The following is an 11,619-nucleotide window of genomic DNA, read 5'->3' as shown; positions in this document are numbered from 1 at the left end:
CTTTTCATTTTGAATGATACACAGAATTTTAACACCTACTTGTACCTTTCAGTTAAGCAATATTTTTAATGGATGTTCCTGTGTTTACTTTTCAGCATATTTCCATGGGATTACAAATTATATGTTTTAGTTGAGTTAACAATCTCTATAAAATTGCTTGGTGGGAAATCCATTGTTGGGTTTTTCTTTTGTAGCTGCTTTAAAAAAAAATAAGTTTGCAGCAGAAATTCTAAGTTATTTCGTAGTGTATGCATTAAAAGCATAAAGTCATGCATATGTCAGAGACATATTTACAAATCTCTACAGTTTCTGTCATTTTTATTTACTGTAGCTCTTGCCAGGTAACAAGATTCAACTCTTACCCCTCTGAGGTCAAACTCTCCAAAATAACCCATAGCCACTGTCTAAAAGTGCTTTGTTTTGCTTGCCAGCCCTGAGATTGATGGCTGCCTGTAAAATGGGCCAAATTCTGCCCTGCATTTCATAAAGCCTACCTTCCATGGAGTTAGCGGTGATTACCACTGGGACTCAAGCCAGAATATGGAATGAACTCCACCTAGACACCTTTTATTACTCTTTGACTAAGGCTGAATGGCAGATGAATTTATTTCTGACCTGCAGATTATTCACAGTTGCCAGACTTCCTCTTGTTCATTCAGAAATGTAAGGAAGACCTCATACTAAACTCATACGAACTATGCTAAGGGATTCTATGTTCCCCTCTTTTCCTGTTTATTTTCAGAACTGTTGGAGATGGAATGTGCTTTTGGGAAAGCCTCAGTGCTTTTACACCAACACCTAGTCTAGAAGCTGAGTGCATTTTATCAACTAGATGCAATTTATTTCTTTTCCAGGTCTGCTTATCTTTAAAACCACAATAAACTGCATGCAAAAGGGCTGCCCATCTCCCAGAGCCAATGTTCACCCCTCCAGCCAATGCAAGAGCAGAATGGTGAAAAATCAGTCCTTCCACAGATTTCACATGGCTAAAGTAGTACACATGGCTTCAGTTGCCAGAGATACTACTGGCTGTGAATTAAAGTTCAGTATCTTGATCAGTCAACATTGTGTTCAGAAAGCAGCTGACTTTATATAGGGTTCCCCTGGAAAGTGCTTTTTCAGTGTTTGACTCTGTAATGAGAGGCTATTCATCATAACACCTGAATTCAAAGGTGCTCTGACTCCTCTCCTGCTCATACTCAAGGAAGAATGGTGCTTACAATATTCTCTGAATACCAGGAAAATATAATCATTTCTACAGGAAGATTAGTTATAAGAATGGCATTTCTTCACTAAGACTAAAAGAACACCTTCCAGAAAAGTAGCATAATGATCCAACATTTGTGGCTTGTTAAATTCACAACATTGAAGAAAATTACCTTAGTAATCATTGCAATACTATCCATTAAAGTCTGGTAGCAAATAGTTTTCCTTTTTAAGACACATCTGGTAATAATTTGTTATGGTGGTTTATCCCAACCAGCTTGGGCAGGTTCTAAAAAAGGAACAAACACCAAGTGTGTGTTACTCCAGAAACATCCTTCTTCCATTCTTGCCTTTTTCTTTTCCTCTTCCACTGAGAACAGACCAAAGAGGCCTGATCAGCCCTACCATTACATTATAACCAGGTAACACAGAAATTAATCAATTAATTTATTATTAATAGGAGCAAAATGTAAAAGCAGAACAAATTTAAGATGTACTACTGAGCACACTGTGTCCTGCTGGTGTCTCCGAAAGACCCTTGTGATAAAAAAGTACAGATTATTTAGCTCTCAAAAGTCGAATGTGCTAGATGCAATTTCAAAAGGATGAAATCTTTTCTGTCTTCTATGTTCTTCTAGCATTCTTTTTTTCTTCTGCTTTCTGCACTGCTGGATTTTAGCATCCATGAGTCATGTGATTCTTCTAGCATCAATATGTTTATTCTTCTGATCTCTGCCAAAAGGCCCCTGGTTAAACTTTCTGCATTTCAATGTGCTGGTGATGGTAGTGGTGGTAACAGTGATGTCTGGGCTGACACCTTCCATTTAGTTTATAGACAGAATTTTTCTGCTGCCGTTTTTTGAAAAACCACGCTGCCAGAACAGCTGCAACCAGTATCAAACAGAGAAGAATCACTACTACTGCTATGATAGCACCTTTATTGGATTTGGGACAATCCTCTCCCTCACATGGCTCAGAAGTGGGGACAGGCTTTTCTCCAAAGCCCTGGGTGAGATTTTCTTGCTCAACTAATTCCTGGGACACTGTGTCGGTAAGGATGTCTGGAGCTGCTACAGTGGTTGCTACCTGTTCTGGGTAGGTGGTTGTGTCTCTTGGTTCTATGTATGGAGTGTGACTGGAGTGACTGACAGTCATAGAGGCTTCTGACATGGATGTTTTATAACTGGTTATGTCAAACAGCATTGTTGTAGTGGGCTCCTGAGTCACAGTTTCCAGAGATGTAGCCAGATGTTCCCACGTGGCATCATCATAACCCCTGCTCACACTAAAGTCCTCCAGACCACTCACTGACGTAAATGGTACCAGTGTCTCTTTAACCCCTTCATTATCTGCCCCTGTTGTTGCTGCCACAATCTGTGTTAGTCCTTCCTCTGGAGCTGGACTGCCGTTTCCTGATTTTCTCACTTCCACGTGATTTGGTTGGTCGGTCGTGAGGATGATGTCATCTTCTGTTCCCATCGAACCATCAACTTTATCACTCTCTTCATCATCCTCTACCACCTCTTGTGTAACTGGATATCCATCTAACCATGACTCATCAGTGATGGCAACTGTGTCCATCACGCTTTTTGTATCATTAGTTGTGAGAATGGGTCCAATGGGGAAATCCTCACTATCATAAAACATTTTGACACCAGGTTCATCATAGGCTGTCTTTCCTCCAATGTGGTTATCACCTTCAGAAAACTGTGCTTTAGTGGAATCATCTGTCTTTTTCTCTGATTCAGGCTCACTGAAAGTTTCTGGTGGAAACCAGAACAAGTTTTTTTGGCTTAAGAGTGACACAGGGGACTCAGTTGGTGCCCTGCTTCCTGTTTCAGCAATGTCTGTGTGCTGAGTAACCCCTTTGGTGCTTCCAGTTCTTCCTTCCTCTGAATTTTTACTGAAGGAAAGCTGTATCTGTTCCTGTTCAATTTCTTCTTTGCCATTGCCATGGTCATTGTCAGCAATAGGCATTGATCTGTCATCAGGAAAGTTATCTTCATAGTCAATGTGTGCCTTGGTTTCATCTAGAAAAAAATTTAAAAAACCTCATAAGCCAACATTTAATTCTCTGGAAAAGCACTGAGCTAATTTATTACAAGAATCCAAGAAGAAAGTGTCTTCTAGGCAATATTTTTCATTCTGTGTAATTGTCTATTTGAAAATGGCATGGTCCTTGAGCTGACACTCAATTTCAAGGTTCTTTAAAAATCTAAATAGTTATAATTGCTAACTGCTAATATCTTACCTTTCCAGATTTAAAAATGCGTATAAATAACTCATTGTCTGCAGTTAGAGGACTTTCTTTGCTTATTGTTTTCTCAAATCTTTTCTCTCCCTAGTATGACTCCTTGCAAGAGTTGACAAAAAAAATTCATCTTATTCAAGCAAGAAATGTGTGTGGAAAGATTTACCAAAATTTAATCAATTAATAATAAAAAAAATACTTCAGACAAAACTAAAAGTTTTACAGCAACTTCATCCCTTGTGAGCCAGATAATTTTAAATAATTATTTTCAGTACCTTATCCTCAAGATATCAAGGCATGTTTTGGTCAGTTTACTGCTTTTCTTCAAACCCCTTAAATCCCTCAATACAGTGACACAGCACCTGGGCCACAACAATATTTCTTGTTCCATAAGAGCTCTTCAGAGCTGACTGAGGCAGACTCCACCATCAAGGCTGACCCTGAGATCTGCTTGTTTTCATCTGAAGAAAGCAAGAGGCACCCTGCAAGGCTGGAAAACTGTCTCAAACACTTAAAGCCTAACACCTAGTTAACATGATAATCCTGTCTGCCAGTGGGCAACTCTCAGGCTTCCAGTTTTAAGGAATTAAATGTTGCCATGGAGAAAAGAGAAAAACAAAACAGAACAGAACAAAACAAAACAAAACTAAATTGGTAAAAAACTGAGTGCAACAGAGGCACAGATTCATTGCAAAGCTTCAATTTGATTTAGAAATCCTCAACAGACCTACCACTCATAGCAAGTAGACTTGACTCAAAGCAGAAAGATAAAAGTTTTAATTTGATTGGAATAGTGCATTGTAGCTCATATTTCTCCCTCTATTCTAAAGCCTTAGCTCAATGAAAAATTTCCCAAACTAGATAGGGTGGTTGATTTTCAGTTCACTTGTTTTACTCCATAGGAAGTTGATGTAATTTCTGAGATTTATGCTGGCATTAAAAGTCATAAAAAGTAGGGTCTTGGAATATGAAAAATAAACTGAATCACGGTGAGAGTTTTTCTTTTTAAGAGGATGTTTAGTCTTTTATGAAGACAATGAAGTAATAGACCTGGCATGATAGGGGAAACAAGAAATTAATAGGAGAATCAGTATTACAGATCACTACATTAACGTAAAGCCTTATCTTTTCTGCGTTTTTGTAGTCAACTGATTTTGAATTGCATATTCATCTGGAGCCTACCTCAATTTCCGCCTGAGTCACTTTGTCCCTGGAGTCTGCTTCCAGACTTCTGGCAGAACCATATTTGGTCTACTCTTAAGAAAGATTAGAAATATTGTCAAACCAGTCTGACCAAAACCACTTAGCGGTGATACAGCTCATGCCTGCTCACTTTTTGCCAGAACAGCTTAATCCAGGTGCCAAAACAGAATGAGCATTGGGAAAAGGTATTTTCCTTGGAATAGCATCTGGGTCTACCAGGAACCAAAGCAGAATTGCAAAGGAAACCCAAACATGTGACCCAAATAGCCTGCAGAGTTAATACCCCTGTGAAAGCTGTCATGCTGAAGAACTGGATGTTCTTACCAGGTCCCATCACCTCAAAGGTAGTGCCAACAACAGACCTCTCTCCCTGCTGGCCCAGTGTCCTCATCTGCTTGTGTAATCCTCTAGATCCTCCCTATTCCCTCCAAAGCAGGAAAAAGCTTCTGTCTCATTCAAGGATGATTTAACAGTCAGGGGAATACAACTCTTAGAGTGGAAAGCTTCCTGATAGGACTTTCAGTTTTCTAACTAATCCTAAAATCTTTTCTGATACCACTTCAGTCTTTTGCGAATGAATGGAGGATAACTCTGAATACCAAGGCACTTTGGCAACATACTCACAAAGATCTGCACAGCACTATCCATCACAATGCAGCACTTCTACTTACAGTCAAACATTAGTCTCACTTTGTCTCTTCTCTTGCTTTCACTTTAGAATTTTTCTATCTGGCTGGCACTCTCTTTGCATGGAAATGGTGCCTCAAATCTATTCATCCAGACTCCTGCTAGAAGCTGATATCTGTCATGCCTTCTTCACTGAAGTTCAGTGTGTCTGAGGACAGCCTGTAGGTGTCTGTGGCATGTATGTGAACTGGAACATCATGAAGTGAGAAAGTCACTGTTTTTCAACTGTTTTGGTCCTTGTTTTCTTTTTTTAATTGAAAAATCACTAGTCTGTCTTGTAACCTCTATTTTTGCCACTCATTTACTTTCTACACTATGGTAATCCAGCAGAAGTTGAAACAGTAATTTTTATATTGTGGTGAGCAGGCACACACATCTGCAAACAAAAAAATTATATCCACATGCTTGTTTCCTCCAGAAACCTATTTTTCAATTAGCACTATGAATGGGCAGCTGGTATTTGTCTCATTGACCAGTACCTTATGTATGTGAGTGAGTCATTAGTAAATGCTTAACAACTGTAGTAACATGCTTTTTAGACATTTTGAAGCTCTTTCCCTTCAGTGTTTCTCCTGCCATGTAGTTTCAGCCCTCTAGGAAAAGGTCCTATGGAGCCACATCAGGAAAAAGCATGTGCTTCCAAGAAAGTGCAAGTCCCCATCTATCAGAACGTACTGAAGGTTTGTTGAATCATCAGTCGAGTCTCCATCAAACATGCTGCCTTTGGGCATGATCCTGCCTGTAGAGAAATGAATTGGTGTTTTCTTAATGCAAAGCTGGGGGAAGAAAAAGCTCATTGTAGTCTAAAGAGATCCTGAGATTGTAGTTCATTATGCACTGCTCATCACCACATAATGGAGTCTTGTTCTCTCTCACAATCAGATTGTGGCCCAAGTTGTAAAGCTGCTCTAACATATTTTCATATTCAGACTCCTGTATTTGTAGAGTTTATAGCAAAGACTATCAACATAACTAATGTTAGCTTATGGGATGCCAGAATGAAAGCAACTATTGAGCTCTCTAACCATCAAAGGAAATACAGACCCCCTTACTCTGGAACTTTGATTTATATGATCCTTGATTGACTTACACAGGAATAATACTCTATTCTTTCTTCTGGGCCACAGACCTTCAAATGGGACTTGGACTCAGTATTTAGTGACTCTGTGTTACCATGACAATCTTTTAAATCCACCATGAGCTTGATTTTCTGGGAATAGACTGCACAATTTCTGCACTTCTTTTTGCTCACCTCTCAGCACTTTCCCAAACTTTCCAGTTCCCTGAATTTTAGTGTTGGCACCGAAGAGCAGCAGCAAAACTAGATTCAGCTCCACCTCTTATCCAAAACATTGTGACCATTATTTATACACATTTTTTAAATTGCTAGCAATTGATTTAAAAGTGGTTCCATCTTTCTTTTTACCTAGGCAGGTCTGGTTTTAAGAAGAGCCAGCCCTGAAATTAATTTTTCCAAGATCAAAATCTTTCTGTATTGTTCCATCTTTGCCATACCCTCTTCTGGCAGACAGAAGGATCAGTGAGTTTTAATTCACTGTCTGAGCGATGACTGAGTCTGAAATAAACACTTTACAGCAAGAAATGCTGAAATTACATACTACCAAAGATGTGAAGTTCAGTTAAAAGTTAAAATCCTTTTAATTCTTAATTAATCCTTTTTGGGAAGCATCCAGTCCTATAGAGATTTCCTCTTCTTCAGTTTTTTATTCTAATGTGAAAACAGTGACCAAACAAAAAAGACAAAACAAAACAAAACAAGACAAAAAACCCCAACCAAACAACAACAACAACAACCAACCAAACAAACAAACAAAATAATAATTTTAAAAAGCCCAAAAAAAGACTGGTCTTCCACATTCCAGGATCAGTTTAATTTTTCTTCTTGATAGCATATTGGCATCCAAGACCTATTTTGAGTGTTGCTATTTTGGACAACCATAAAGTGCACTGCATATTTTATGGGTGTATATTTGGGAGCACAGGAAATTGAAACCTGATTCTTATAGACCATCATTAAAAATATTTGTACTGTATAAAAACATCTTTAGCCTATGAATCTCAAAGTAGCTACAGCAAACATTAACAAGACAGCATCTGTCTTTAAGGATGGGAAGGAAAAGAGCATGTAGACTGATTTGCCTGAGATAAGACACATTTGTGAACTATGGCATCTCAAAGAATTATCCATTTAGTTTTTATCAGGCACACAAACTTCTCTCTAATCTACCACAGTATGCTAGACAGAAATTGTGCTTTTTGTCTTTTGCAATAGGTACAAAAAGGAGGATAATTCTTATTCCAGCAGAAAGCCTACTGGTATAAATAAATAACCAATCAAAATTTTAAAACTTTTTCAATTTGGCAGAATTTGTTCATGCCAGATTGATACTTTACATTACTCTAATGCAACCCCTCAGTGGCAGGCCTGAAAAGGGAACCAAAGTTTGCTATGACAATTGTTTTGACAGGCTATGGACATATTTGCTGCTGATTGTATTTGTTGCTAATTATATTTGTCTGTCACAATTCTTCATTTGCACTCACATAACGAACAAGAAAAAAATAATTCTCAAATAAGATCAAAAGCCAGAGATATTTTGTTTGATTCCCTACATTTAAAAATAAAAAACCAAAAAGAAATTATGCTAATTAGTCATGCTTACAGACCATGTGAATGTAAATCAATATAATTCTTGCAATGTTTGAAGTAATGAGAATTTTTGAGCCAGGCAAGACAACTAGTAGCTGCAGATTAAGTGGTCAAAGTCAGCCAAGTACTCCTTACACTGACATCAGAAGGATAGTCCTCAGCATGGAAAAGTTGGGAATACCTTGGAACACACTAGTTTGCATTCAAGAGAGATTCCTTAGATATGTAGAAGTTATGGACTCTCCTACCACAAGCATATAGCAGGAAAAACCCAAAACTAAAAGTATAGATACATGACATCTTTCTGAGCCATTTTTAGGGCAGAGATGGAACATGATTTCCCAGCCATCCCATCTGCCCTCTCTTTGAGGAGGCAAACCCTAGAGAATGCAGCCTAATGCAGTCCAGCCCTGACCCCTGCCACTGTAGTGTTGGTATTAATGCTTCTGATATTGAGCTCATGGTTTATTTTGGGAAAAAAACCCAAATGTCATTTAGCAATTGTCAGTTTAGTCTCTGTGCTTTCAGGACAGCCACAGCATGGCACATATACAGCTGCTTTCAGACCTTACTACAGTATTCTTCAGGATATATTTTGTGAAGCAAATGCATTCTCTCCACAGAAATAAAAAAAATAGTAAATGGTAAAATCCATTAATTTCCCTATTCTCTCTTTAAGGTTACTTTGTTGGGCTAAATATTCCTGTGTTTTCAGTTAGAACACAATGCCTTTTCATTACAAGGAATTACAGGAAACAGAGTCACTTATTTTCTTTAAAAGCATCTTATTTAAAAATTACTATCTATTACTTGAAGTGCACAATGTACATTACAGCCATTTGTAATGTACTGGTTTCCTAATTTCCATCATATTTTACTGTATCCAGAATCCACTTAAATTTCTGTCACACTTTACTGCATCTGAAATCCACTTAATATAAGTTCAAAATTATTTTGTTCAGTTATGCTCATAGCCAGGTTTTGCCATGCATTTTGCATTACTTGTCTATTTGATTCTATATGTATTTTTAAAAATTTTATTTGCCAATCTACTGACTGTATAGCTGTACACTTATATCCCAGGTACCAGAATGGACTGTATCTCTTCTCTGTTGTCCAAAACAGTCAGGAAAGATAATCACAAAGAGATTTCAAAGAACATCTAACTGCTTTATTTAGACACTGCTAAGATGATAGTTCTATGACTCCATATTGGCTCTGTGTGTGCAAGTGTGAATGTAAAGCCAGTCTGATGCTTTTCCAGAAAAAAAGAAAAACATGCCCTTATTGCCATTTAGTCTGATATTCTGCCTGGACAGCTGGGTATCATAATGGGGCAGTTACCAAATAGTACAATGGTACTTATGATAATTTCCCCAAATCCCAGTAAGCTTTATGAAATTGGATAAATGTCATCACTCTGACACAGACGAGTTGGAGTAAGCAGCAGAGAGCAGTATAGAGATTAATCCCTAGTCTCAGAGACACTGCAAGATGTAGAAACAGGCCTTACAGCTCTTAATGCTCTGATCAGAGTTTTGTTCCCCTGGTCCCGTTTTGTTGGAGTAAGAGCATCAGGACCATTTTACATTTCCCAGTTACTCACTCAGAGCAGATGCAGAGCAAAGGCTCTGTATCATCTTACCAGGCTTTAAATATAGCACTTAAATGTTCATTGAAGTGGCTTCACAAATATCTTTCCATTGATGTCAGCCAGATAGGACAGAAGTGGTCCAGTCTGCCAACAGGAATATAAATTCTCCATTAAGTCCCATCATTAACTTTCATGATAGGAAAGGTACTCTCTTGCCTCAAAGCAGTTAAAAATCAGACTGTCAGCTGACTTCTGGAGTACTTAATAATTGTTCTTCTCTCTCCTATGATGCCAAAATATTGGTCAACTCTAAATCAGGTTTCTTTTAATTGAATTCCTTTTCACATTTTTATTTTTCTGGATTCTTATTTCTGTAAAAATAATGAAACCTGGTATCACACGTTTAAATCATCCTGTAAAGTCTTCTTTCTTAAGGAGTGATGTTCAGGAGGATTAAATATATAATTATTACTTGAACAATTATTTTCTATCCCATGTCCTTAAAGCATTTGAAAAACATTCATCAGAGAAAGATCCCAAGGATGAAGTCTACATGCAAATAATTTTAAAAATCATAATCCACAATATCACATCTGTTCCCAAGTTTTAGTGTTGATGTTTTTGATTTTATAATCACACTTTCTTATGTTTTTAAAAAATACTTTTCTGCCCCCTGTGGCTATGGGAAAGGCTTGAGCAAAACAGGGGGAATAGACTATTTATCCAGAGTAAACAGTGAAACACAACCTAAATGGTCTGATTCTTTCCTTTCCTTGCTTTGTTGTAATACAGCTTTATGTCTGTGTGTGATGGAGATAGCATTTCTGCTAACCTCAGTAAAGGAAAAAGAATTATCAATTTGGTGCAGATTATATGAGATTCAGACCCACTGGGTTAGTTGAAGATCTCCCTGCTTTTTGTAAAGGGGTTGGACTAGATGACCTTAAAGGTTCTTTCCAACCCAAATTGTTCTATGATTCTTTATTCCATGATCAGATGTTGGTACTCTTTTCTCCTTTTTCCTTCCGTGTTCTTCCTGGATGCCTGCATTGTTTTGTATAATCATCTGAACTGCTGTTTGTAAAAACAGTTTTAAAAGCTGAAACAATTCAGAAAAATGCTGGTGCTTTCATTGTTTATTTTTTTGTGTATCTATTTCAGTTGGATGTGTTTGAGAATCTGGTTCCCTGGTGCACAGACATGACCTATTTCTACTAAGAACAAGTTTGACCTTTTCTCATGACCATCCACTGTCTGATGGCATATTCATGAGTAAAAATAACTCATTTCAAGCCTCCAGACATTAAGGAATACGTAAGTTCTAAACCAGATATACTAACTCCAGCCCATATAGATAGCTCAGCTACCCAACAGCTGCTCATTCCTTTGCTTAAAATTCATCTGTTTTGCCAGAAACAGTACTTTAAAGATGTGATAGCTTTCTCAAAAAAATACTAAAATTTTCCGATGATCATTCTTAAATACTAGAAAAAATGGTGGGTTTATGCATTGATCAAGGTAACATGAGAAAGCAGAATTCAGATTACATCCACACCTGAACTCATGGTACTGTGAAGCCTATATTTAAACAAGGGGAAAGTTAAAAGAGTGCTAGAATTTAACTAACACGTAAAGGTGGATTTTATTGAGGATTTAAATTAAGGAAATGTCATTTTACAATTTGCTTGGGGGTTTTGTGGTTTGGGGTTTTTTTACAAAAATTATTTCTTGTGTCTAGCAATTTGGTAAGAAAATCCACTTTCATTCTTAAATATCTGGGCAACTACTCTTGGGCTTGTAGACAAAAGTCCTGGAGACATGGTACAAGATAAAAACTTTTTGCCTTTTTATTGGGGCAAATTAAAAATTATATACTTTTTTGGTAACAGTTTATTTGAGTGGCACAGGTAGCTCTCCTAACTTACATAGGTCTTCAATGTTCCCAAGCTAAGAGAAGGAAGCAGCATTTATCTTACATGTAAGGACAGAAGCTCGAGGGTGTTAAAT

General features: G+C 37.5%; 1 protein-coding gene across 1 annotated transcript in view; it reads right to left on the bottom strand.

Annotated features, from left to right (window-relative positions):
• Positions 1-1,640: 1,640 nt before the first annotated feature.
• The window catches only part of SUSD5 (sushi domain containing 5), a 39,311-nt gene continuing 29,332 nt past the window's right edge, over positions 1,641-11,619 (bottom strand). The window contains exon 5 of the mRNA XM_079302406.1: positions 1,641-3,236. Coding sequence (XP_079158532.1) covers positions 1,957-3,236 — 1,280 coding nt within the window. The 3' untranslated portion in view covers positions 1,641-1,956. The remainder of the gene's footprint in view (positions 3,237-11,619) is intronic.

The sequence above is a fragment of the Erithacus rubecula genome (assembly GCF_903797595.1).
Source record: "Erithacus rubecula genome assembly, chromosome: 3".
In the NCBI taxonomy this organism is placed as follows: Eukaryota; Metazoa; Chordata; class Aves; order Passeriformes; family Muscicapidae; genus Erithacus; species Erithacus rubecula.
The sequence above is the reverse complement of the archived record's forward strand: the minus strand, read 5'-3'. Positions and strand labels throughout refer to the sequence as shown.